This window comes from Brachyistius frenatus, unplaced genomic scaffold (assembly GCF_029030835.1).
Source record: "Brachyistius frenatus isolate BFR_SWC_R1_liver_20210118 unplaced genomic scaffold, ASM2903083v1 Contig_194, whole genome shotgun sequence".
Classification (NCBI taxonomy): domain Eukaryota; kingdom Metazoa; phylum Chordata; class Actinopteri; family Embiotocidae; genus Brachyistius; species Brachyistius frenatus.
Genome location: NW_027210793.1, coordinates 3,520 through 27,605, shown reverse-complemented (window position 1 = coordinate 27,605; position 24,086 = coordinate 3,520). Strand labels below are relative to the sequence as shown.

The following is a 24,086-nucleotide window of genomic DNA, read 5'->3' as shown; positions in this document are numbered from 1 at the left end:
TCAGAAAACAATAACATTTCTCAGTTTCAACATTTGATACTTTGTGTTTGGTCTATTTTGAATTTTAACATGGGTTTATATGATTCTCAGATAATCACATTCTGGTTTTATTGAGGTTAACACAGTGGGACAACGGGGTTGTACAACACAGCTGTTTTTATTTAAGTTAACAAAAGGAGCCATTTGAAGACGTCCAGCTGTGTCTCTGGGCTGCCGGGTGTTTCTACAGCGTTGAGCCGGACTGACGGTTTCATCTTTTAGCTAATTGGATCAGTTCTGCACTGCAATCAGCTGCTCGTCACAGCGGAGACTCGTGGGACGGCTATCGCAGACACTCAGCTTCTCTGGGACTCTTTGTGGAACGAGATCAGGACTCCTAATTCTATTGGCAATGATATATTTATGTACAATATATTAAACGTGTCACAGTTAGATGAAAAGTTTATATTTGAATTCATATTCATCACCAGCAAAGCAAGTTTAGTAATCGTGGAAGCTGCCAGTATTGTATCGGACATTATTGCAACCAACTGCCAACGTCGTTTAGTCAAATACTGTTTCACAGACTGCTGGAGAAGCTTGAATTCCAGTTCTGTGTCTCGTAAAGTAGAAAGAAAAAAAAAGCTCTCCTCTGTCTCCGCCTCTCTCCCAGCTCCTAGCTTCACCTCCACGCACGGATTTCTGCCTCCGACCCGACACGTGATCGCTGACATGGAGGCGCCACGCCGAGGCGTTCGCTCTGAGAAACAGGAGCTGAATCTCGGGGAGAAGAACGTCGGCTAGAAAAACGGCCATCTTTGGCTCTCGGGGAAGCGAAGTACCGATCGTGAAGTCATTTTGATTCGCGAGGGTCAGCTCCCAGTCCCTTCAAAACACAGGTGTTACGTCTCGCCTCGGCGACGTCCTATTATGGATGGACCGAGTGTTCAGAGAGAACTCCGCGCTACAGAGGGAACCTTTCGCGTTCAACACACAGGAACACGCAACAGCGCACAAACACGCCAAACCAAAGTTTGTGCGTGATGTTCCTGTGTGTTGAACGCGCTGAGTGCCCGTGCAGCCGCTCTGTACAACCTTCTTTGAATTGCCAGCTTTTAGCTGATACACTCAAGAATGTGTCCATATTTACAAACTTGTCTAACTACGGCAGCGTATGGTACAGTGTCATGTTTTTGTTGTTGTTATTATGCGCTGCCTGTTGTTATTTGAATGATTAGAGAGGATACACACACACAGTCAAACCCAAAACCATTCATACCCATGTCTAATTTTTTAATAACGAGTGAATTTGAGCAAAAAAACAAGTGAAACATGATGTTAAGACATTGTGCTAGAAATATAAATGAAAACTATTTTCTTGGTTGTGTTTTTTTTTTTTTTACATTTCTACAAAAAATATCATGTCCATAATGTAAAGCAGCCACACTGGGCTCCTCACTCAGTGTTTTAGTTTGAACCATGACTTGCAATGGCCAAGAAAACTACTGCATATGAGCTGTTCTCAATTTATAGTTGATAAGAACGCTGAGAATTTTGGACATTGCTATTTCAGTAAAAAAGTGTATCAAAAAACATGGACATTTTCGGATTTATTATTAACATCTGTTCCAATCTTCTTGTCACTTGTTTAAGTCATTTACAGATGATGAAACTTACTGAAAAATGAATCTTACATGGGTATGAATATTTTGGGGTTTAACTGCATACATATATTAGTTATTTTTTGAATTACTAATGTGTATGGGAGTAGTGCCGCCAGGCGAAAATAGGTTATTGCAGCACCAAGCGGCGTGTTGAAAAATGTAGGTGCATCTGTACGAGAAAGTTTGGTGCACAAGTGCAACCAGTTAAAACAGGAAGTCTGGAGCACTGCTGTCACGTGATTGGCTGATGGCATAAAAGCATGAATAAGCTGGCGCTCTGCTGTCCACAGCAGCTGAATGCACATGCATGTGCTCATCCATTGTACATTCACAGCACAGTCCAAGCACACACACACACACACACACACACACACACACGTGCACACACGCATACTCTTTACACCCTGTGACTGATCTGCTGTGGCTCTGCTCTAAAACTGCACATCAGCAAATGTAGATTGATGCGCGCACACACACACACACACACACACACACACACACACAAAAGCCGAGTTGAGGCTGCTGAAACGGCATTCCTGCTAATCGGTGCTGTGAAGATGATTCCTGTTCCTGTTTATGAGTCAGCAGGTAGATTTGTGACAGCTGATCATCACAACTGCGTCACTGACTGCACTCGGTATCAGACTGTATGCTGGTCTTCTCTTCATTTACAGAGGTCACACCTTCATTTCTCGTCTCAAGATGTGGAACTTATCAAACCCGTTTTCTTCCAGTTTCCATCAGTCGGCACTGAGCTCGGAAAATCGTCTGTCGGGTGTTGTGCTCCGTTTTTACACTTCCAACCTGCTGTCCCTGAGCACAGTCAGAGACCTCAGTAAGGACTGGCATTATTTAAATGGCAATACAGATGCCAGTAATGATTAAATCTAGAAAATGCATCGGTGTCAGTAGATATCTGGTTCATGTGCATTCGGTGAGTGAGCAGTGAAGTACATGTGCAGGCTGGTCGGATGGATCTGGACGCCGTAGATACACAACACAGCAGGGTTTTAATAGCTTGTCAAAGAGTTGAAACATCCGCATCCAGAAAGGCTCAGAGGAATTAGAATAACACTGCCGTGTCCTGATTAATATGTGAACGTATATGGACGGATAGGAATCCTACAAAGTTTTAAATCCAGATGATCCGCTGTGATCAGACACAGGTGAGGGAGACATGGGAGACAGAAAACTTCCTGCATCCATCGTTTTGCCATGTGAGTAAAACCTTTGGAGACTTTAGATCTTTAGAGCCCGTTTTCTACAGGGCAACATTAACGGCTCTTTATTACCAAAAGGAAAAATATTGGATTCATTCAGAGCGAACTTTTTTTTATATATATATATTTCAGGTTTTGAAGGGAACATCTCTGCAAATGATGTTTGAAACCAGAAGGGTTGAAGTTTTTAATGACTGTTTCTGTAAACGTTGGCTTTGGTTTGACACTATATTCATTGAGCGTGTAACTCTTGTCTTGATGGAAATGTTTTAATCGAATAATTGTATAATTGAGAGTAAATAGGGCAGAGTCTTGATTCACGAGTATTAGTCATGCATTTTTTTCTTCCTGACAGTATTTAACATGCGAGTACCTGCACTGTTGAGACACCGCTGAATGTTTCCGTTCTTTCATGTCAATGTGTCTTAAGAGTTCAGTTTTGGGTTTTTTTTGCGCCCTGATTTCCAGGTTCAACTGTGAAAGTAGATCAAGCATGTTGTCGACCATTTAAAATGCGTACATGCATGCGCGGTGAATATTCCCTGCTGGTTCGATGTGACATATTTTCTCTCTCTCTCTTTCTCTGCCCTCATTGCCGTTGAACAGGAGGAGAGATTTTTTTTTTTTTTTTCCCCTGCAACTCCCCGGAAGTGCCAAACGAAAGCGGCCATGTCGGTGACCGTTCACGAGAACCGCAAATCCCGCACCAGCACGGGCTCCATGAACATCTCGCTGTTCCACAAGCCGTCGCATCCCGACAGCGTCCTGACCCACCTGAACACCATGAGGAAGCAGAGCCTGTTCACCGACGTCACCCTGTGGGCCGGCGACCGCTCCTTCCCCTGCCACAGGTAACGAGTCGCAGCCACACGCTTCTCTGCAAATACCTTTTCACACCGACTGCTGCCGCGACCTGCAGACGTTCCGCTGCCTGACGGCCGGCTGTGTGTTTTCGCGTCCTGCAGGGCAGTCCTCGCCGCATGCAGTCGCTACTTCGAGGCCATGTTCAGCGGAGGGTTACGAGAAAGCCTGGACAGCGACGTCAACTTCAGCGACAGCATCCACCCGGAGGTACGGCCGCTGCTCCCGGGCACCGCCCGCCCGTCTTCCTGTTGTGTCGATGCTGTTCGACGAGTTGCGTTTCAGCACGTGGTAGAAAGAGAGTTTTAAGTTTGTGTTCAAACTCTGACCAAAACATCTCGTTACCAAACGGGTTCGAGTGTGATCCTGCACTGTGGCTGTTTTAAAACCACCGCAGACCAGGAATGATTGATTTGTATTGGCGTTCGTGTGCAGGTTGAACAGGGCTTACAGCCAACAATTTCATAAAACACAAATGCGTCCGGTGGCTGCTGTGGAACGTGGATCCTCACAAAGGCATCGCGCTAGAAATAGAAGACGCTTAACGAGGATACAAAACTACAGTTGCACAAGTCCTCGTCCAAACTCTTGTAGGTGCGTATGCATTAAAGTCATAATAAAAAAAATATGGACAAAACTGAACAAACTCCAAAGCAAATTGTGCACGTTGAGATAAACGTGTTCATGTACAGGTTGAACTGGAATGAGGCAGCGAGCGTCGTTCCCTCACGGCAGCCGCTGACGTCTCTTAAAGGGACAGAACACCATTTCAGAAAACGCACCTCTTTATGCGGTGGAAGCATTATTAACCCCGTTACACATGCCTTCATTACACACAATTATTATGGGACAAGCACATCCAGAAATACATAACTAAAATGGGAAACACTGTCAATAAGTAAAATATGTGCAACAAACAAAATACACAACAAAATAATCGATATAGTTTTAAAAAGATGCTAAAGAGCACCACTTTCTGGGGTGTGCAAGCGTCCCATTGGGCGTCTTCTGTTAAATGATGATATTTATCTAGTTTATCACGGTAGATTCAATCAAGCAGGCCTTTGTATTGTCTTTGTCTTTGTGGCATTTACTTTTTACTTTTTTATTTGGTTGGTGAAACGATGTGTTCCGATTGTGTATTTTTAATGAGTTGTTATAAAGTGTCTTTGTATTATTACTATGTAAATTATAAAGACCTCAGGAAGAGTAGCTGCTGCTATGCAATGGCTAATGAGGATGTAAACAAACAAACAAACAAACGCAGCTAAAAATACAACTACGTTTCCCAAAGAAGTTGTGACGCTGTGGAAAACTTAAATAAAAGCAATGTGATGATTTGTAAATCATTGTAGACTCACGGTTTTGAAAGTAGACCAAGGACAACATGTCAAATGTTGAAACTTAGAAATTTGATTGTTTTATGAAAAATATGTGCTCATTATAAACTTTTGGTAGCAACACATTACATAAAGGTTTGGACGGGAAACAAAAGACTGGAAAAGTTTGTGTAATGCTAAAAATAAATACCTGGTTTTATATTAACTGGCAACATTTTGGAGCAATAAAATAAAAGGGAATTAAATATAAGCCCACCACATCATTTTTATATGTTTAAATTAAATAACCATTTTTTCCAGTGCCTCTTTCCAGCGCAGATGATCTGCTGACTCTTTGATTTTTCACTTTCTCCTGCTTCAGAATGTCATTTTGTCTCGTTGGTGTGTTTTGCTGACTCATCACTGCTGACTTTCAACTCGCTCTCGTACTCGAGGCTCACCTTTTTGCTTTTAAAGTTCAGAAATGTCTCTTCCTCTTTGTAATATTAACACATGTGGCACCGCCAGGAAGGAATGGAGTCGTACACAAGTTGAAGCAGCTTCCAGATCTTTTGTTTGACCGAGCAGAGAAGTTCATTCCTTTAAATCAGAGCAGGTCGAGTTTCTGCACCTGCAACTGTCCGTCAGGAGCTAATTTAGTTTGAAGTTCAGGTCCTTCAGTTTCTCAAAAGGTTTTTCGTCCTCCGGGAAATTTGTTATTTCATTTATTTATTTCAAAGAGTAGGATAGTTTTGTGTCATGCACTTGTATGGAAGCAGTTTTTGAACCTCACATTGAAAGTGTCACCGTGGTTTTTATGTGAAAACACAACTCCTGTTTTTCTCCTTTGTTCTTCTTGCTGTAATGTCTCATTCTCCACTCTGCTAGGTCCTGGAGCTCCTGCTGGACTTTGCCTATTCCTCTCGAGTCATCATAAACGAGGAGAACGCCGAGTCGTTGTTGGAGGCGGGCGACATGTTGCAGTTTCACGACATACGCGACGCAGCGGCAGAGTTTTTAGAGAAAAACCTGCATTCGTCCAACTGCCTGGGGATGATGCTGCTGTCGGACGCCCACCAGTGTAAAAGGCTGTACGAGCTGTCGTGGAGGATGTGTCTCCTACACTACGAGACGGTGAGAAGCGCTTCTTCTTCTCTAGAAGTTCGACTTGCATCAGGACGAACGTTCCTGCTTTACATGCGGGAAAGTGTTTTCTGTTGCGACAGATTTTTCTTGTCTACTTCCTGAGGAGGGAACTTTTCCTTTCAAAGCTGTGTGTTTAGTTGGACTGCGTCTGTATGACCTGGGTGTGGTGGTGCTGCCCGAGGTGCCACGAGGAAACGGTAACTTTGTGATTGTAGGTCAAACATTCCTCTTTTTTTTTTTCAAGTCCTCCTGTTTCACGAGTTTCTGTTCCTGCACCATCCTCCAGGCAGCTTTTCTTCTACTGGGCTTGCTGTAGAAGTAAAATGTGTCATTACGACAGTATTTTATATTTGAAATCAGTTTGGACAACATTAAGTAATGACTTTTTCGTTCCCAGCAGCGCGAGCTCTCTGGACTAAAAACCGTCAGATCTTTTTTCAAAGAAATCCTGTGGAGCCTTTTAACTTTATTAGAAATGATGGAGCAGAGCCGCTCACTCTCAGTAATGTCCTGCAGAGATTCCTTGAGATGAAGCCTCGAGAGGTGAAGGATCCTCAGGCGCGCACACACACACACACACACACACACACACACACACACACACACACACACACACACACACACACACACACACACACACACACACACACACACACACACCCTGCGTTTAGATTTTACTGCTGTTGGATATAGAAACTGAAAACAAAGCTGGCGTGTTTGTTTCAAAAGGAAAATGCTTGGTTTAATAACAGAATCTGTTTCATGTGTGATTTAAGAGATGACGTCACAGCTCACAAAGAAAAAAGGCTGAGTGAAGCATTTTATTTTCTGCTGCCGAGCGCGACTGATGCAAACTGTTTTACAGTCCACATCATCTCTTCACTCATCATCTGTGACCAAGTCTTTGGCGTGACTTTAAAGTTATTGTGATTGTACAAAATGAAAGCCTGCAGTTGGACCCTCTCAGTCTTCATCTCCGCATCGTCACTCGAGTACAGCAGCACGATCACAGGAGATGTAGAAGTCGTCAATGTTCAGCTGTCAAACATGTTTGTTGTGTAGGTCAGAGAGTCGGAGGATTTCTACAGTCTGTCTAAAGATAAACTGCTGGAGCTGATTCTGAGCGACGAGCTGGAGATCGAAGATGAACAGGTGAGTTTTTAACCCTCCTGTTGTCCTCGGGTCAAAATGACCCGCAGCTGTGTTCAACCAAGTTCTATTTTATTTCTATATTTTTATATTTTTTGGGATCATTGGTCATCATTCTTTAAAGAAATCCTCACAGCCGTCCCAAAAAATATGAAAATAAAATAGAACTTGGTTGAACACAGCTGCGGGTCATTTTGACTCAAAGACAACACGAGGGTAAAAGGCAGAATTCAATTATCATGGTAGTTTAGTTTTATCCATCGTAATAAAAGCCAACAATGACGAAGCTGTCCAAGTGCTTCGTCTGAAATACTGACCGAGTCCGACTTGTGGCAGGTGGTGTTTAACTCGGTGATGCGGTGGGTTCGTTACGACCTGGACGGTCGACGGCTTCACGTCCCGGAGCTGCTGCGGGGCATCCGGTTGGCTCTGCTGCCGTCGGAGTGCCTGCTGGAGGCCGTGGCTTGTGAAGAGTTGGTTATGGCTGACAAGAGGAGCAGGTAGGTTCTGATGAGTCCGTGTCGACGAGATTCACGTCTCCAGCGTGTTCCCTTTTTTTCACTTTGCTCAGTTTCACATTAGAAAACATGAAGTTTTAGATTCTAAAGAATCTGTAGCTTCTTTGCAAGCAACATCCATATTTGCAACAACCCGTCGATTCTACGTCCCGCCCACCGATAGCCGTAACCTGACTGCACCACGGGCCTGTCAATCAAACCGATACGCCCCCAAAAACACATCTTTTTGAAGCTTATTTTCGAATTACTGACGGGATTATATTCAGATGGACGGCCAGAAAACTGAAATGGAGCGACTTTAGCTAACAACTCCGAGATAACTGGTGGAGATATTTTTTGAATTTTGTGAGACCAGCTGAATGGGAGTCTATGGAGCCGGAGGCTTTTTGGAACCAGCCTCCAGTGGCACTCGGTGGTATTGCAGCTTCAGGCACTTCCACAGTGGCCTCATTTTTCAGAGCTGGAAGCTACAAACACTTTTCTATTCAGTCTGTGGTTTGGACAGACATGACAAACTAACAACTGAGCGGTGGGAGGAGGGAAACTTTTTTTCTTGGCAGAGTTTTACTGTCTTCTTAGTTCTCTCTCTGCTCTTCTCTAAGAGAATAAAAGCGTTGCTTCTTTTCCATTAATGGATTATTATTATTTTTAAGACTGCTGCAGAGGCTCAGAGTCTAGTATGTCTTGAGAGACGGGGAAGCTGTGGAGTAAACAAAGAATAATTAACAAAGAACGCTAATAAATGCACATCAGAAGAAGAGGGACAGTGAATGCAGTTTCAATTCAATTCAACTTTAAACTAACTTTTGACTTTTGGTTGATCACATTTGTTGTAATGTGACAGAACTGCAAATAGAAAGAAAAAGAAGTATTGTGCAGATGCGGTCACGTTAGCAGCAGTGCTTTCTGCGAGGAAGATAAACAGACGTGTCATCATCTCTCGGCTCGTGTTTCATCTTTGTTCTGCAGGTCAATAGTGGAGGAGGCGATGCAGTGCAAGAAGAAAATCCTTCAGAATGACGGAGTGGTAACGAGCCCCTGCGCTCGACCTCGCAAGGCAGGACACACACTGCTGATACTGGGAGGCCAGACCTTCATGTGTGACAAGATATATCAGGTAAAAAATAAATAATAGACACGGCTGGTTCCCCTGACATCATGTGTTCAGCTCAGTTAGTGGAGAGCAGCCATTGTTAAAACATGACTGAGTTAACCAAAGCGTAACTAAAGGTCTTCATTCACAAAGTGACTGCAGGAGTTTAGCAGAAGGATTAGTTTCACTTTAATCACTGATCTAATTCTCTGTATCTTGATATCCGGTCATTCCTATTGTATTTATGACGTCCTGGTAGCTCCATGCGAACCTGACCCAATTTCACTGAGTGGATATGGGTCAGGCGACCCGCCAGAGAATTGTTTTTAGTCGTTCCATCCTGCTGGCCGTTAATTTCAACCAATCAGCAAGCGCCAAAACCGGCCGACACCCTGCCACCGCTGCAACTACCTACCGTGTCCAGCAAAGGGGTTTTTCCTGAGTACAGCATATTTTTAAAAGCGTTTATTGCAACGTTCAGTGCAGAATAATGTTTAGTTTAGTTTCTCTCCATAACTTGACGGTCAGCATCTTCTTCTTCTTCTTTAAAATATTTTATTTTATTTTAGTTTAGTTTTTGTTTTCGTTCAGCAAGAGTTAAAAAATGTTAACGCTGCACTGTCACCAGCCGTCCAATCCCAGTGAAGGAAGGGTGGGACAAACTTGCTTATCAATCGACACCGGTCACTGATTGGTCCGCCCTTTACAGTGGCTGTGCAAATGCTTATATGAGCCGAGTTCACAGACTGTTATCAGAAAACTGAAGCTGTGAGCGAGGTGGAAGATGCACTCCAGTAACCATAACAATAAATCCAGAGTCTACAACATCTCAGGGTTTGGACTGAAGCACTGAAAGACATGCATACTTCATCTGTGTGTGTGTGTGTGTGTGTGTGTGTGTGTGTGTGTGTGTGTGTGTGTGTGTGTGTGTGTGTGTGTGTGTGTGTGTGTGTGTGTGTGTGTGTGTGTGTGTGTGTGTGTGTGTGTGTGTGTGTGTGTGTGTCTTCTTCAAACCCTCTCTAACGGTCTTACGGTGTTATACACTCTGCATCCTCAAGCACACACATCAATACTCCTTTAAGAAGAAGATGCTGACCGTCAAGTTATGGAGAGAAACTAAACTAGCGTCAGCCGCTAAGGCTACGTTAACTGGTCCCCATGTTCTCCCAGTTTAAAGCAATACAGACACAGATGCATTCATGAGACTGAGGTGCACGTCGCTTTGTTTTTGTTGTTGTTCCTGAGCTCAGTGTTGAGCTGCACTTCTTTGACCACATAAGAACATCAGGAAAACAAGTTCTGAGGATTTATTTCCCAACCTCCTCATCCCATCTGTGAATTTGTGGACATTTTGTTTTGGATTCTGAGCTCTCCTTTTTGTTCACGCAGTGTGTCTGCCGACTGTTTTTTGTTTTTGTTTTTGTTTTTTTAGGTTGACCATAAAGCCAAGGAGATCATACCGAAGGCTGACCTGCCCAGCCCCAGGAAGGAGTTCAGCGCGTGTGCCATCGGCTGTAAGGTTTACGTGACGGGAGGAAGAGGATCGGAGAACGGCGTGTCCAAAGACGTCTGGATCTACGACACGGTCCACGAGGAGTGGTCTAAAGGAGCTCCCATGCTAATAGCCAGGTGAGCAACATGGTACTCTGGGCACTACGTGTCGTCATGTTTCATGTAGAGTTGTACGAATTCATTTAGAATAGTAACAATTCATGTGAAGTGGTATAAACTGGAGTAAAAGCCTACATTTGAGTAAAATCCATACAAGTGATTATAACGTTCTGTGTGCAGCTGATGAAGTCAGAATCTTTCTAACCTTTCTTGTCAGACGCATTGATGCCTTTTATGAGATTGCAACTCTGCAGCTGAATGTTCAGACTGAGAAATTGTGAAGCAACTAAAGCAAATGGATGTTGGCTCATTGCACAACAATCAGAGGGATTGTTTTTCCTGAGGTTGGAGTTTGCTGTGTACCAAAGTTCAGCAGTCACACATCAACCAGACACAAGAAGCAAATTGTTTGTCAGAGTTTCATAATGCCTATTGTCGGCGGTTCCAGAATGTATCAGAATATTTGGACTCTGCTGCATTCAGCGCACATTGGTAAAAACAAAAAGTAGAAATATAAACACAGGTAACATAACGCGTGTTGTGACCTGTATCACATGTCTGGGCTTCTGACAGAGGTGGAATGTAATCGAGTACATTTACTCAGGTTACTTGAGTATTTCCATGTTATGCAGCTTTAAGATTTGACTTCACAACATTCGTTTGACGGCTGTAGTTTCTTTTCACATTAGAGTTTTTCAAGCTATGTATCTCTGAGTTTGGTGATTTGGAATTTGAGTTATTCTGATAACCTGAAGGATTAAATGTTCCTTTGTTGTGCTTCTTGATCTAAATAAACCTTCTAAGAGCAGCATGTGGGAGCTGCCATTTCAGCTCTGCCTAAAACCTCCAGACCTGAAAACTGATGAGAAACGGTTTCATGGTTTAACTCCACAATTCAGAATAACATGTTTCAGTCCTTTGATGTGCTTTCAGATACTATTTTCTTACATTTAAAATGTGTGTTGAAGCAAGTCTCTGAATTTACTTCCCAGTCTTTAAGTTAAAGATTTACTATGACATGTAAACTTAACAGCTACAGACCCACTGCAGTTTGTCTGTGGCTCAGACGGTAGAGTGTGTTGCACACTAATCAAAAGGTTGGTGGTTCAATCCCCAGCTCCTCCTGTCCACATGTCTTAGTGTCCTTGAGCAAGACACTGAACCCTAAGTTGTTCCTGATGGTGTACCACCAGTGTGTGAATGTGCTCCTGATGGCAGCACCTTGCATGGTGATCTGTCTCGTTAGTGTGTATGAATGGAAAACCATGTTAAAGTGCTTTGAGACCGAAAGGTGATAAAGCGCTATACAAGTACAGACCATTTGCCATTTAAATGGAAATTTAAACATCCTGATGTGGCGCCTCACACCACACACCACAGCGTTGAATGAAAGGTCTAGTCGTTGTCTCTCACACACACGTTCCGTGTTTCTGTGTCTTCTTCAGGTTCGGTCATGGTTCAGCCGAGTTGGAAAACAGCCTTTACGTCGTTGGAGGCCACACAGCCATTGCTGGAGTTTTCCCTGCATCTCCATCTGTCTCTCTAAAACAGGTTTGAAAATAACTGACGACTTTGTGAAAATAGTTTTACTATGTACTAATTTATCTATGAATGAAGAGTTAGGACCCTAATTACCAGGATGTAAGTATGTGCAGCTTGTAATTTGATGTTATGAGGAGAAATCTCTTCTGCTGGTTTGACTTTGACTCAACTTCGCCACATTAAAGGTTTAATTTGTAAGTATTAAATCCCATAATTTTTTTCACCTGCCTCAAGCAGGCATTGAGGCCGGGCGGAGTCAGAGAGGACGGGACTATAGGAGGAGATGAAGAATCAACTTAGTCACAGCAAAGTCAAAAACAAGAGCAGAAACACTGAGGATATATCAGGCTGGATGGTAGTAACACCAACTGTGATGCAGTAATGACATGGCAGCGTGCAGATGGCAGATCTGAGGATATGTGGCGGTCTGGATTTATGTGAAGTGCAACTGGTGGCTCCGCCCCCGACTTCGACACACCTGATGTTCCAGTGGCAGATGCACCAATCACATAGGATTATATGTAAACACCAGATTATATGTAAAACTCATGTATGTTCCTACATGAAACCATATATTTATGTCATGTGAAATCCATCAAACTGCTACAGAAGAAGAAAAAACAAATATTTGATACAAATCAAGTTTATATTTTTAAACATGCAGTTCAAATGTATTGCAACAAAACTGTCCATAAAAAGGCTCAAATACCCCAAAGATCAAATAAATGACGTATATACATGTATTAGGTTAGGGTAGGTTAGGTAGTTACTTTATTAATCCCCAAGGGGATTACTGTGTACATGTACATGTAATGTAACAATCCAAACCTTGTGCATGTACATATGCAGTAAAATAGATTTGGCCTCTAAAACAAACCCAACTCATCATGTTTTAAAATGTCTTTATTTTTTTAAATACAACTCCGTTTTAAAAATCCAAATTTGAAGTGTTTCGTGTGTTTAACATGGATCCTGTGTTTCTGCCGTGTCGTGTTTTGCAGGTGGAGCGGTACGACCCTCTCAGTAATAAATGGACTATGATGGCTCCTCTAAGAGATGGAGTCAGTAACGCAGCGGTGGTCAGTGCCAAACTCAAACTCTTTGTTTTCGGGGGAACCACCATACACCGAGACAAGGCCTCCAAGGTGGGTGCATCTCCACACGTACCTCCCTCCTTCTTTACAAGGCGTCTTTCTGCAGCTCGCTGTAGAACGAACTGACACGTTACAATGACCGAACCAACACGGGTTCATTTCAGTCGTGTTAAGGTGACGAGTCCATCTTCGACTGAGAGTTTTCATCTTTAAGAAACACTTGTTGTTAAATGTTTTTTGTGTTTTTATGTTCAATGTTGTACTAAAGACATCCAGAGGAAAGTGAAAAGGCTCCACATCCTACTGAACAGTCTGAAATGTTCCTCATTTCATATCTTTGACCACAGACCGATGCTGTGTTCCAGATGTTGTACTTGTGTTCCAGATGTTGTACTTGTGTACTTACTCTCACTATTCTGAGTGCATCAGTGTGTTCAAACTGTCAGTACAGAAACATCAGAACACTATAAGTACCAGGATGATGCACTCAAATGGTCCAAAAAGAAGTGAGAAACTCTGGACACTTTCCACCCTAAACGGTCGCCATCTTGGCTCCGTAGAGGAAGGGGGCGGGGCCACCGACGTAGAGAATCATCAAATTTAAGGAGCTGCAGCTGTTCCTGACCACAAAGTGTTTCTTTTTCACTGCTGCTGCTGGACAGAAGAATCAGTGTATTAAACAAAGGACATAAAAACATGTTGATTTCTGGGTAAAATAATTGAAGCTGCAGATATTTTGGAGGATGATGTGTTCACACGATGAGGTTATTTCTAGTCAGTGGAGAACAGCAGTTTGGGATTTTCAAACAACACTGTTCTGTTAAAATTCCTGCTCTACACAAGTAAGAGTCCCGACATGTAAGATCAGTATTTGTTAGTGTACTGAGGGAAGTATGTCATCTGGAAGACAAGGCATTACTACAGTCAGTGGAGGAGCTGGACCTGATGGGTGTCAGCTGCATTATTTCCTGTCTTCTATTTCCAGGTCCAGTGTTACGACCCAGTGGGCAACCGCTGGAATATTGCAGCCGAATGCCCGCAGCCTTGGCGCTACACGGCAGCTGCTGTGTTGGGGAGCCAGATCTTCATCATGGGCGGAGACACCGAGTTCACCGCTGCGTCCGCTTATCGATTTGACTGTGAAACCAACCAGTGGACTCGAGTGGGCGACATGACGTCCAAGCGGATGAGCTGCCACGCCGTGGCCTCGGGAAATAAGCTGTACGTGGTCGGCGGGTATTTTGGGACGCAGCGGTGTAAAACGTTGGACTGTTACGACCCAACGTCAGACAGTTGGAACTCCATCACCACCGTGCCTTATTCACTGATCCCCACCGCCTTCGTCAGCACATGGAAGCACCTACCTGCCTAACGGGGAGCCGCCAGGAGCCGCTGATCCCAGGTACGCTGTGAACGGGGACCTCCCACCTGTTGGGTGTCAGACATCATTTATTCACCTCAGAGCCGAGAAACACAAAGTACAGGCGTGAGATGGCTATGTGCGTGTGTGTGTGTGCGTGTGTGTGTGTGTGTGTGTGTGTGTGTGTGTGTGATTGTTCTATTTCTGTTATAAGTCAGACGTTTCTGTTATTTCCCTCCAGTCTGTCTGTTTACTTCGTCTCTGTGTGTCCATGACTCGGATTCATAAATCCATATTAATTTGAGTATTTTCAGGCAAGATGAAAACATCAAGCTGCCGATTCGTGTCTGTGTGTGTGGGAGGTGTTTCGGCTGAGTTGTTGGTCTGAGAAACAGCAGCTGGATCAGTCAAATTGAACGTGGGTGTAACGATCCTGAACTGAGTGTTTTTATAAAGTATGAATATTGAGTGTCAGTTCCCTGCTGACACATTCTGTAGTGCTGTTTGAATTCTCAACTGTAAATTTGATCTTTTACGTAGTGCAACACAAACTAATCATGTGGCCCATCAAAATGTAGCGGACAAAAGGTCTACCCTACATAGATCGTGTTACCATCATGGTAAATGGTCCGTACTTGTATAGCGCTTTATCACCTTTCGGTCTCAAAGCACTTTAACATAGTTTTCCCATTCATACACACTAATGAGACAGATCACCATGCAAGGTGCTGCCATCAGGAGAACATTCACACACCGATGGTTCACCATCGGGAGCAACTTAGGGTTCAGTGTCTTGCTCAAGGACACTTAGACATGTGGACAGGAGGAGCTGGGGATTGAACCACCAACCTTTTGATTAGTGTGCAACCCACTCTACTGACTGAGCAACAACCTCCCTGCATTGCAGCATATCCCATTAAAGCTGGGGTCTCCAACCTGTGGCCCATGACATGATTTATTTGAGGAACTCGCTGGAAGGTTCGAACAATATGCAGTGTTTCCCTCAAACATTTAACGTTCATTCACGATGAATTCATTATTTTACATTTCATTTAGCTGACGCTTTTCTCCGAAGCGACTTACAACACACCGACGGTACACCATCGGGAGCAATTTTTTCAGGTTCAGTGTCTTGCTCAAGGACACTTAGGCATGTGGACAGGAGGAGCTGGGGATCGAACCACCAACCTTCCGATTAGTGCGCAACCCATTCTACCGTTTGAGCCACAGCCTCTCCTATATATAGGAATATATTGAAGAATTAGCATATCGGAGCCTGGTTACAGCTGCAGTTCCCATCATGCCTCTGGAGGTGGATGCAGCGCAGCCAAAGAAAGTTGGAAATACAGTTACGTGTTGAAGACTTTCCTCCCAACATTGTGAAGAAGTGCACTGTGACAGGAAGTCAATTCCAATGTGTACTTCCTTAAAAATAACAATATTTACGTGTCTACGGTGCATCAGAACATGGAAATACTGTCTGAAATGTATCATTTTTTTAAATTTTATACACTTTATTAATCCCCGAGGGGAAATGTCTTCACTACAGCAGGGGGGCTCTCAGGGGGGAGCTGCTGCAGCAGGCTGCCACTAGTGCGGCGCCAGGTAACCTGACCTGAGGTGCATGTTTTTGGATGATGGGAGGAAGCTGGAGAACCCGGAGAGAACCCACGCAAGCACAGGGAGAACATGCAAACTCACACAGAAAGGCCCAGGACCGGATTCGAACCCGGAACCTTTTTTGCTGTGAGGTGACAGTGCTAACCACTGCACCACCGTGCCGCCCTAAATCCCTCATCTGCTCTTCGCCCCATAGTGAGTAGAAAACCCTGTAGAGTGAGTGAGTGGACGAGCTGGACGCAGCGTAAATGTCTCACTCGTCATCTGGACTGGACCAGAATAAAAATAGGAATCCTCAGGAAACAAATATAAATCATTAGAGCTTCATGTTGTTTGGATTTATTGTCCTTTTGCACTGGTGTTGGTGTTGACTCTGAAATTCTCCCAAGCAACAGATGGAAATGACCGCAGAGCTCTTCTTTGTCATTGTTTTAGTTTAAGGACGATAATCATTCACCATATAACAAAAACCAGCATTGACTAAAACCTGTATTTCAAAAGCCACGTCGTTGCTCTGAGAGTACTTAAAGACCCGTGTGTTGCTGAGGGAAAGCAGAGAAGAAGCTTCTTCCTCGGCTAATGTTCTCTTTATCCTCTCTGAGTGCACGGAGAGGCCGTCCAGTGGGATGGCAGCATATAAATATCCTCCATCCATCTCCACTCAGCGCCGCATCCTCTTCCACGCCGTCGGCCCCCTCCTTCCCTCGCTACCTTCCCCCACCCTTTCAAAAATTCATGTTATGGAAGTAAATTCCCAGAGCAGCCTCCTCCTCTCAGATCCATCTCGCCTGTCATACTTAAACCGTCTGTATTTGTGTCTCATTCCCTCCTTTACTCTGTGTGTACACGACTTACTGTCTGCGTGTATTGTCTTCTTTTATCGCCAGTTGTCCTCATTTTGATTCCCGTTGTTTTGGGCCTCCGTGCGGGAAAAGAGCACTCGGCTCTCCAATGGGCCTCGATGTTCAGTGGAGGCACTAATTACTTCACTTTGTTTTTCATAGCTATGATTTATTCATCATCAAAACAGGAGATTAGATTTAATAAGCCATAAAAAACTGTTTTAGTTCATTATTATTTGAATAATTGATTTGTTTTATCACCACAGATGTGTGTGAGCTGCACAAACTCCTCCAGCAGCGGCGCATTGCTCTTCCTGATGTGAGCTCTTGTTGGTGTGTTACTTTGTGGGGGAGAAAGCAATAAAGCAGCTCGTATCTGGAAGCTCACATTTCAACACATTCAGCACAGTTCAGAGAATCCAGTTTACAACTGTGTGCTTCGTCTGTTGTTCCCTTTACACATCTCGGTCTAACTGCCAGCTCCATACATCTGTGAAGATTATCGTTCATTCGGGTCATGGCCAGTCTCCGTCTTATCCCAGCTTCTTTACGACGTTCCAGCTCTTATCTGAAAGGCTTGTTCAGCTGTAACAGACTGAATGGGGGGGGGGACTCACGGGTGACCCAAACGACTCTGAAGGTGTCTGAATGTCACCTCTGAATAAGCCTTTCAGATGAGAGGTGAAGAATCCAGCTGCCTCTGGATAACCTGAGATTTTCCAGCTCGAGACACGTTCCAAGTTAATCAGCAATAAGCAAATAGACAAAAGATGAAAAGTTGGATAAAAGCAACTGCAAACTGTAAATCAGCTGATAGATAAGTTTAGTGGGGGGCTACATTGTAGGAATTGGGACCTGCGAATCTATACAGGACATATACTGAGAACAATACTGTGCACATTAACAGTCTTGAAGAAAATGAATGATTCATAAGGGCTATAGCAAGCAGAGTTTGAAATAGGTCTACATGGGAGCTATTTTTAGCAACACTGGTTGTGTGGCCTTCCAGAAGGGAATTTCTGTCCGTCAGTTGGCCCCCTTTCTCTGTCCAACACCTGTTGGATGGATTACGCCCTCAAAGTTTGGACCAATTTACCTGCAAAACTAATGATCATCAACTAATGACTGCGAAGCTTCAGAAGTCAGTGGGACTGTCGTTCGAAGTGAAGGTACAAATCCCAGAGCTGTAGTGTCCGTGCTCATTTCCCCGTCCTTTTGTCAATCAGAAACAAACTGGTACCACAACGTCGACATTTTGAAAATGATCCACGTGGAGGAAATGGGAACCCATTTGCACGAAATTTTGGTTTGCAACGGTTTTTGAGATTTAGAAGCGTTTTGCGGGGTCAAGTGTTCACACGGGCTTAAAATACTCCCAACTGTGATCACTTTAAAATATCCCTGCAGCCTGATATCTCTACTGCAGAACGCACACGCATGCGCACGCACGCGCTCTAACATAATCCTGCTTCTCATTTTGCAGCTCATGTTGTCACTACTTTTACTCCCAAAGCTGCTTTTCCAGTCAGGGGTCACAATATTTAGCAGAGCGGCAGCAGCAGTTTAAATTCAGAGCTCTTTCATATGTTAATTCATGACAGCAGATTAGTCAATGTTCGAAGCTTTGCCAAGTGAGACGCTCCGAGGCGGCACATGTGGGAGAGATGGGGGCGGAAGCGTAGAAGGTGTGGGTCTAACCGTTTCTGTCAGGGATGAATGCCGTTCAAATGCTTGTGTAAATGAGTTTTTCTGCATGTGTTTATCCCAGCTGCATGCTGGGAGTTTTGTCACTGTGTGTGTTCATGATGCTCGAGTCAGTGAGGGGATTAGAGAGCTGGCGAAGGATGTGTAAAGATTATGTGACTTGAGAGAAAGATAATCCCATAAATACTTAGCTGAAGTGTCAGCCTTTGAGACGGAAGTCTTAAGAAATTCTGTAGGGTTCCGTAAAGGAAAACGGCAGCGACTAGGGATAATAAAAGTTTGTTTTCCGACCCCCATTTTCCTCCCTCTATTCTGTGCTCGAAAAACTTTTAAAAGAACATAGTGTTCGTGAAGCCACCTTATGTATGTTTAAAGTATAACACAGAGCAGGTCGATCTCAGACCCTCAGAAACCCGAGGATGCTACGTCCCGCCCACCGATAGCTGTAACCTGACTGCACTACAGGCCTGTCAATCAAACAGACACCCCCCCACCCCCACCCAAAAAAAACAACAACTTTTGAGTGCTATTTTCTAATGAATGAGGGATTATTTTCAGATGGACCTCCAGAAAACGAATAAGAAGGAGCGACTTTAGCTAACAATGCCAGGATAACTGATGGAGAATTTGATGAGAGAAGTTGAATGGGAGTCAATGAAGCCGCAGGCTTTTTACAGCCGACCTCTAGTGGCACTCGGTGGTATCGCAGCTTAAGGCGCTTCCACATCCGCCTCATTTTTCCGACCCGGAAGCTACGAACACTTTTACAGTGTGTGGTGCTGTTCCATACATTACCACTTTAATGGGGCTGACCAAATTGATTCAACACTTTCTACTGTGGAAAAAGGCATTGTTGAATATTTAAGCTCCAACCACACCAACATGTTTCTGTTATAACAGCACAACTTCTGTTACATTTACACAGTAATCATTTCTCACTTGTATAATCTCTGCTTGGGCCGGCTGCCCTGTTAAAACCACTTAGTTTCAACTTGAATAGATTTAACGCCTTATGTCACTCTTTTCAAACTCCTTTCTGTCCACATGCCTGTCTGAGTGGGGACTGGAGACATGTATGGGAGGTGTTCAGGGGATATCTGTAAATTGTAGCTACAGAAAATAACTCAAACTAAAGATTTGTTCTAATTTTATTTTTGTCAAATGGGTTTTTGTAACATTGGTTTAAAAAAAAAAAAAGTCCTCCAGGAAGTGTTATGAAAATCAAATTATGGGTAACAGTATTGATCATTTTGAAACAATACCCAGCCCTGCTATGTGTAATCCACTTATAGGTCTGGTACTTAATCCATTGAAGGAGTGGTGGGTTTGGTCTTGGCTCATTCTTAGTGACTGTCTAACCCAATCTTTTTTGGATGTGGTTTATGAGGCTAACCAGTCACATGCTGTTAGCTTCAAGATGATTGACAGCAGTTCACTGTCAGCGTAACAAGCTACGTATGTCCGGTGGTAGCACTTAAAAGTTACCACCTTTCACACTGCGGCTGCTGTGAGCACCGCTGTATCCTTCAACCTCATGAAATCCACTGACTGTTCTCCTCTCTGCCACCAGGTGGCCCTCACCACCTTACAATCCACCTCAGATGGGGGGAGGGGGGCGAGAGGGTGTCTCTCTTTGGATTGGAGTGGGTTTTCTCCTTGTACTCCTGCTGCCTCCAACCATCCAAAAACATGCATGTTTGGTTCTTTGGTGATTCTACGTTGTCCGTAGGTGTGAATGAGAGCATGCATCTGTCTGTTTTTCTGGGATAGGCTCCCCTCCCCTCTGTGACCCTGCTCATGACGAAGCAGATAGAGGATGGATAATCTATCAAAGATCTCGCCAAACTCTTTTTCTTTTTCATGTACTTCACACCAGCTTTCCCTTCAAAGATATAATGTGCTAATTAACATATATATATAAAAAAAGAATGACACGTTGACTTGAAGCAGAACATTCTGACTGAATGTTAAAATGGTTTAATTTAATGTGGCGTGTGACCTTAAGTCTACAAGTTGTGGCACACATGTACGGTCAGGACGTTTTAATAGTCCTCAAACGTTGACCTTCAGGATGAAGATTCGGCCTCCATCCGTCTCCTACAGATTCCTAAAGAACGGTGATGTCAAAGTTTATAGCACATAGTTACCGAGCTTTTCCGACACGGAGTAAAACACAGAGGGAGAATGTTTATTATTTTGATTTCATTGCTAGAGGGGGTCAATAACCGCATTATAGCTGCGTTAAAGCTGCATGTTGTCACGCTGTGTGGCTCCATTACTTATTCACTGAATTTCAAACCTGCCGTGTCTAAGTATTCATTTCTGTATTTTGGACATTAAAACACCGTCTGCACCGTGCAGAACATCCTGACCACTAAAAGCGTGAAACATGAGGGCATGATGACGGCAAATCCCAGGCGTCAAAGTTACACCTTTTGAAAGTGTGAAAGTTACACAGACCTAAATATCATGTGACGTGGGATCATGTGACCGAGGTCAGTTTTTGCCGGTATTGAAAAGCAGGAGGGGTTGTTAGGTGGCCTTAGTCACAGACTGACGCGTGGGATGACGAGGTTCGAATCCAGGAGATGACAATGTTTTTGTAGAGTTACAGTTTTTTAACAAAAGATGGGGGACCCACGAGAATTCATAAATCTGTTACAGTGTGTTAAATGGTCTGGAAATACGGAGCGCTTCATCACTTCTGCAGCCTCAAAGTACTTTACACTGTTTCCCATTCGCACCGAGAGCTGCCATGACGGGACACTTTGATACTTGGAGAGGAAGAACTTTGAATAGTGGACAACGTTTTTTTTACAGAAAGAAATTGATTGTCCTCTTACTCCCCCCCCCTTATCCCCTTGTCCCTGTGTTTTTTTCAGCACTGACTGGAGGACAACGTCCTGCGACTCCGTCCTTCGGTCGGCGGCTGGCTGAAACAAAAGCTCCCCACAAAGACCGATCTGCACCTCACAGACGCTGCATCAGTCCTGAATGCTGCAGTGAACAAAGCCGGCAGCACATCACTCAGGTCTTTGCACAAAAGAGACGATCACACCGAACGAGACGCTTCCTAAATAATGTGATACAACTCTGAAACTCTGATGAATACTGACAAAATGGGCTTTTATCAGCTGATGGCGAGCTCATACAAACCTGAGTGGTGTGTGTGTGTGTGTGTGTGTGTGTGTGTGTGTGTGTGTGTGTGTGTGTGTGTGTGTGTGTGTGTGTGTGTGTGTGTGTGTGTGTGTGTGTGTGTGTGTGTGTGTGAGTGTTTCTTTAATGTATTAGGAAGTCATGAAATCTACTAAACCATTCCAGTGTAAAGACAACAGCTGTTCCAGCTGCCAGATGACATTTGACTGCGACCCCTTTATTTTTGATTCCTTTTGGGTTTACAGGAGGAGTTATGTTTAACGATCAAAGACAAATATCCGGTTCAAAAAACAACTCATGAAAATGATGTGATCTTGAACACTAATACAGTTTATTTTTTATTTGGTTATTTTGGCAAATTGTCCAAAACTAAATACTTGTCACTGCTGACGCTGAGCTGGATTTACTTCCACGATCCAAAAAGTCGGTTCGGTCCTTGAACGTCTCGTTGCTTTACATTGATTGAACATGAGTGGCATTCGAGCTGTCTGTCTGTGTCGTTCACTTATTCACCACTCGGTGCAGACGGCAAACTAGATAGTGATGGTGATAGTTAGTGTGTTATTAGTCCACCACACGTGTTCTCACTGAGACATCACTTCACAGTAAATAGTAGAAGGCTCAGTCACCAGCGAGCAGTGACGTCAAGGAGTGATGTGAGAAAGAGCCGGACCAAGCACAACGCTAAGACAACATGGAGAGATTCATGATGGTGGTGAGTCTGAAGCTGAAGGATGCAGTAAACAGAAAGCCTCCAGTCTGAGCGGTAAAAACTGGAGCCTCTGAAACTTTTTTGAATCACAATATTTACTTCTTGCTTTTGCCTTTCCTGGGTGCCAAAGTGTTGAGACCTTCGCTGAGCTCTAAAACAACATTTTTCATTAAAAGTGTTACTAAATGCATTTGGGAATAGGATCTGTAGATTTCATTAAAATACAAGTTGCACTTGTAGTCCTTCGTATTTCCAGTGGCGTCAGAGTAACATTCGACTTCAAGGCACTGGGCTGGCGATGGTACATCAGTCACAGGAAACGGTTTTATTTCCAGGTAAAAAGAAGCACGTTTTGTGCTTTTTTTAATGGAGAAATTATGAGAAGCACAGAACAGCCGTGTGACAGTGTGTCCTGCAGAAAGCATCACTGCCGAAGTGCTGTTAAACAACAAGAAGCTGAAATTGAAACTGAATCCTTATTTTCTAACATCTATGCATTTTTGATATTTATCAGTGTATTCATCAGCAGTAGTTTGTCTTTGTCCCACAGGTGTAAAACTAGTTTCCACATGTTGGAAATAACACCAACTGTCACAATATGGACAAACAAGGTTTCTGCAGCACACGGATGCATCATGACTGATATGTTGTATTATCTGTATAGTATTTGCTGGTGTTATAAGCCCTTTGCACTTGTCCCTTCTCCCACTGTTCAAAGATGCCATGAGGAAGCTATGAAAATGATAAACCTGGACATTCCTGATTTGTATTTGCCTGGATTTGATTCAATTTCTCAAAGTCGATTTCCAGCTGCTCAGAAGTGACGTTCCAAAATCCTCTTCAGCATGCTCCCACTGGTTTCTAAAATCTTTAGAAAGACGTGAGGTGGAACATGTTTTTGAAATAATTTGGGGAAACTAAGAGAAGAAAAAATGTATGATACTGTTTGTTTTAACTGGTGAAAATAAAAAGGACTCGTTTTTAAACTGCGTCGCTCTTGAATGTGAAGAGGTGGATGAAAGCACGTCGTTCGGGAGATTCGGGAACATTTGTGTGCCTCGTTTTAAACACGGATGTCAGACAAGGAAAAAAAACAAAAAGCAAACACATAAAAAAATGACTCTGTTCATGATATAGTTTCTGTGATGGTCTTCCTGTTTCATGTTCTAGTCTGCTCTAGCTCTATGTCTTAGGTGGCAGAAGCTGTCCATCAGTCTGATTGGAGACGCCTGGCCTCATCAAACTCCGCCTTTCCTCGGACCGAGTGGAACTCTTTCTTTCCCCACGCATGTTTTGTCATGTCACTCAACACAGCTGCACATCACACCACTCAGCCATCCGTACCAAACAAAGGTCACTGCTGACCTCGTGTATTTTCCGTTAGTTTTTGGGTCAACTTGTTTTTAGTTTAATTCATCTCATTATTGTTTTGCTGCGTTTCCTCTGTTTTTGACATGGCGTTTTGAGCCGGGTCGTGACATTTCCATCAGAGTCCA

General features: G+C 43.6%; 1 protein-coding gene across 1 annotated transcript in view; it reads left to right on the top strand.

The window, feature by feature from the left end:
• enc2 (ectodermal-neural cortex 2) overlaps window positions 1-23,670 on the top strand; it is a 30,974-nt gene extending 7,304 nt beyond the window's left edge. The window contains exons 2-12 of the mRNA XM_069718620.1: window positions 3,470-3,714; window positions 3,829-3,934; window positions 5,932-6,177; window positions 7,252-7,341; window positions 7,675-7,838; window positions 8,826-8,973; window positions 10,382-10,578; window positions 12,006-12,111; window positions 13,104-13,247; window positions 14,182-14,598; window positions 21,605-23,670. Coding sequence (XP_069574721.1) covers window positions 3,533-3,714; window positions 3,829-3,934; window positions 5,932-6,177; window positions 7,252-7,341; window positions 7,675-7,838; window positions 8,826-8,973; window positions 10,382-10,578; window positions 12,006-12,111; window positions 13,104-13,247; window positions 14,182-14,568 — 1,770 coding nt within the window. The 5' untranslated portion in view covers window positions 3,470-3,532 and the 3' untranslated portion in view covers window positions 14,569-14,598; window positions 21,605-23,670. The remainder of the gene's footprint in view (window positions 1-3,469; window positions 3,715-3,828; window positions 3,935-5,931; window positions 6,178-7,251; window positions 7,342-7,674; window positions 7,839-8,825; window positions 8,974-10,381; window positions 10,579-12,005; window positions 12,112-13,103; window positions 13,248-14,181; window positions 14,599-21,604) is intronic.
• Window positions 23,671-24,086: the final 416 nt, after the last annotated feature.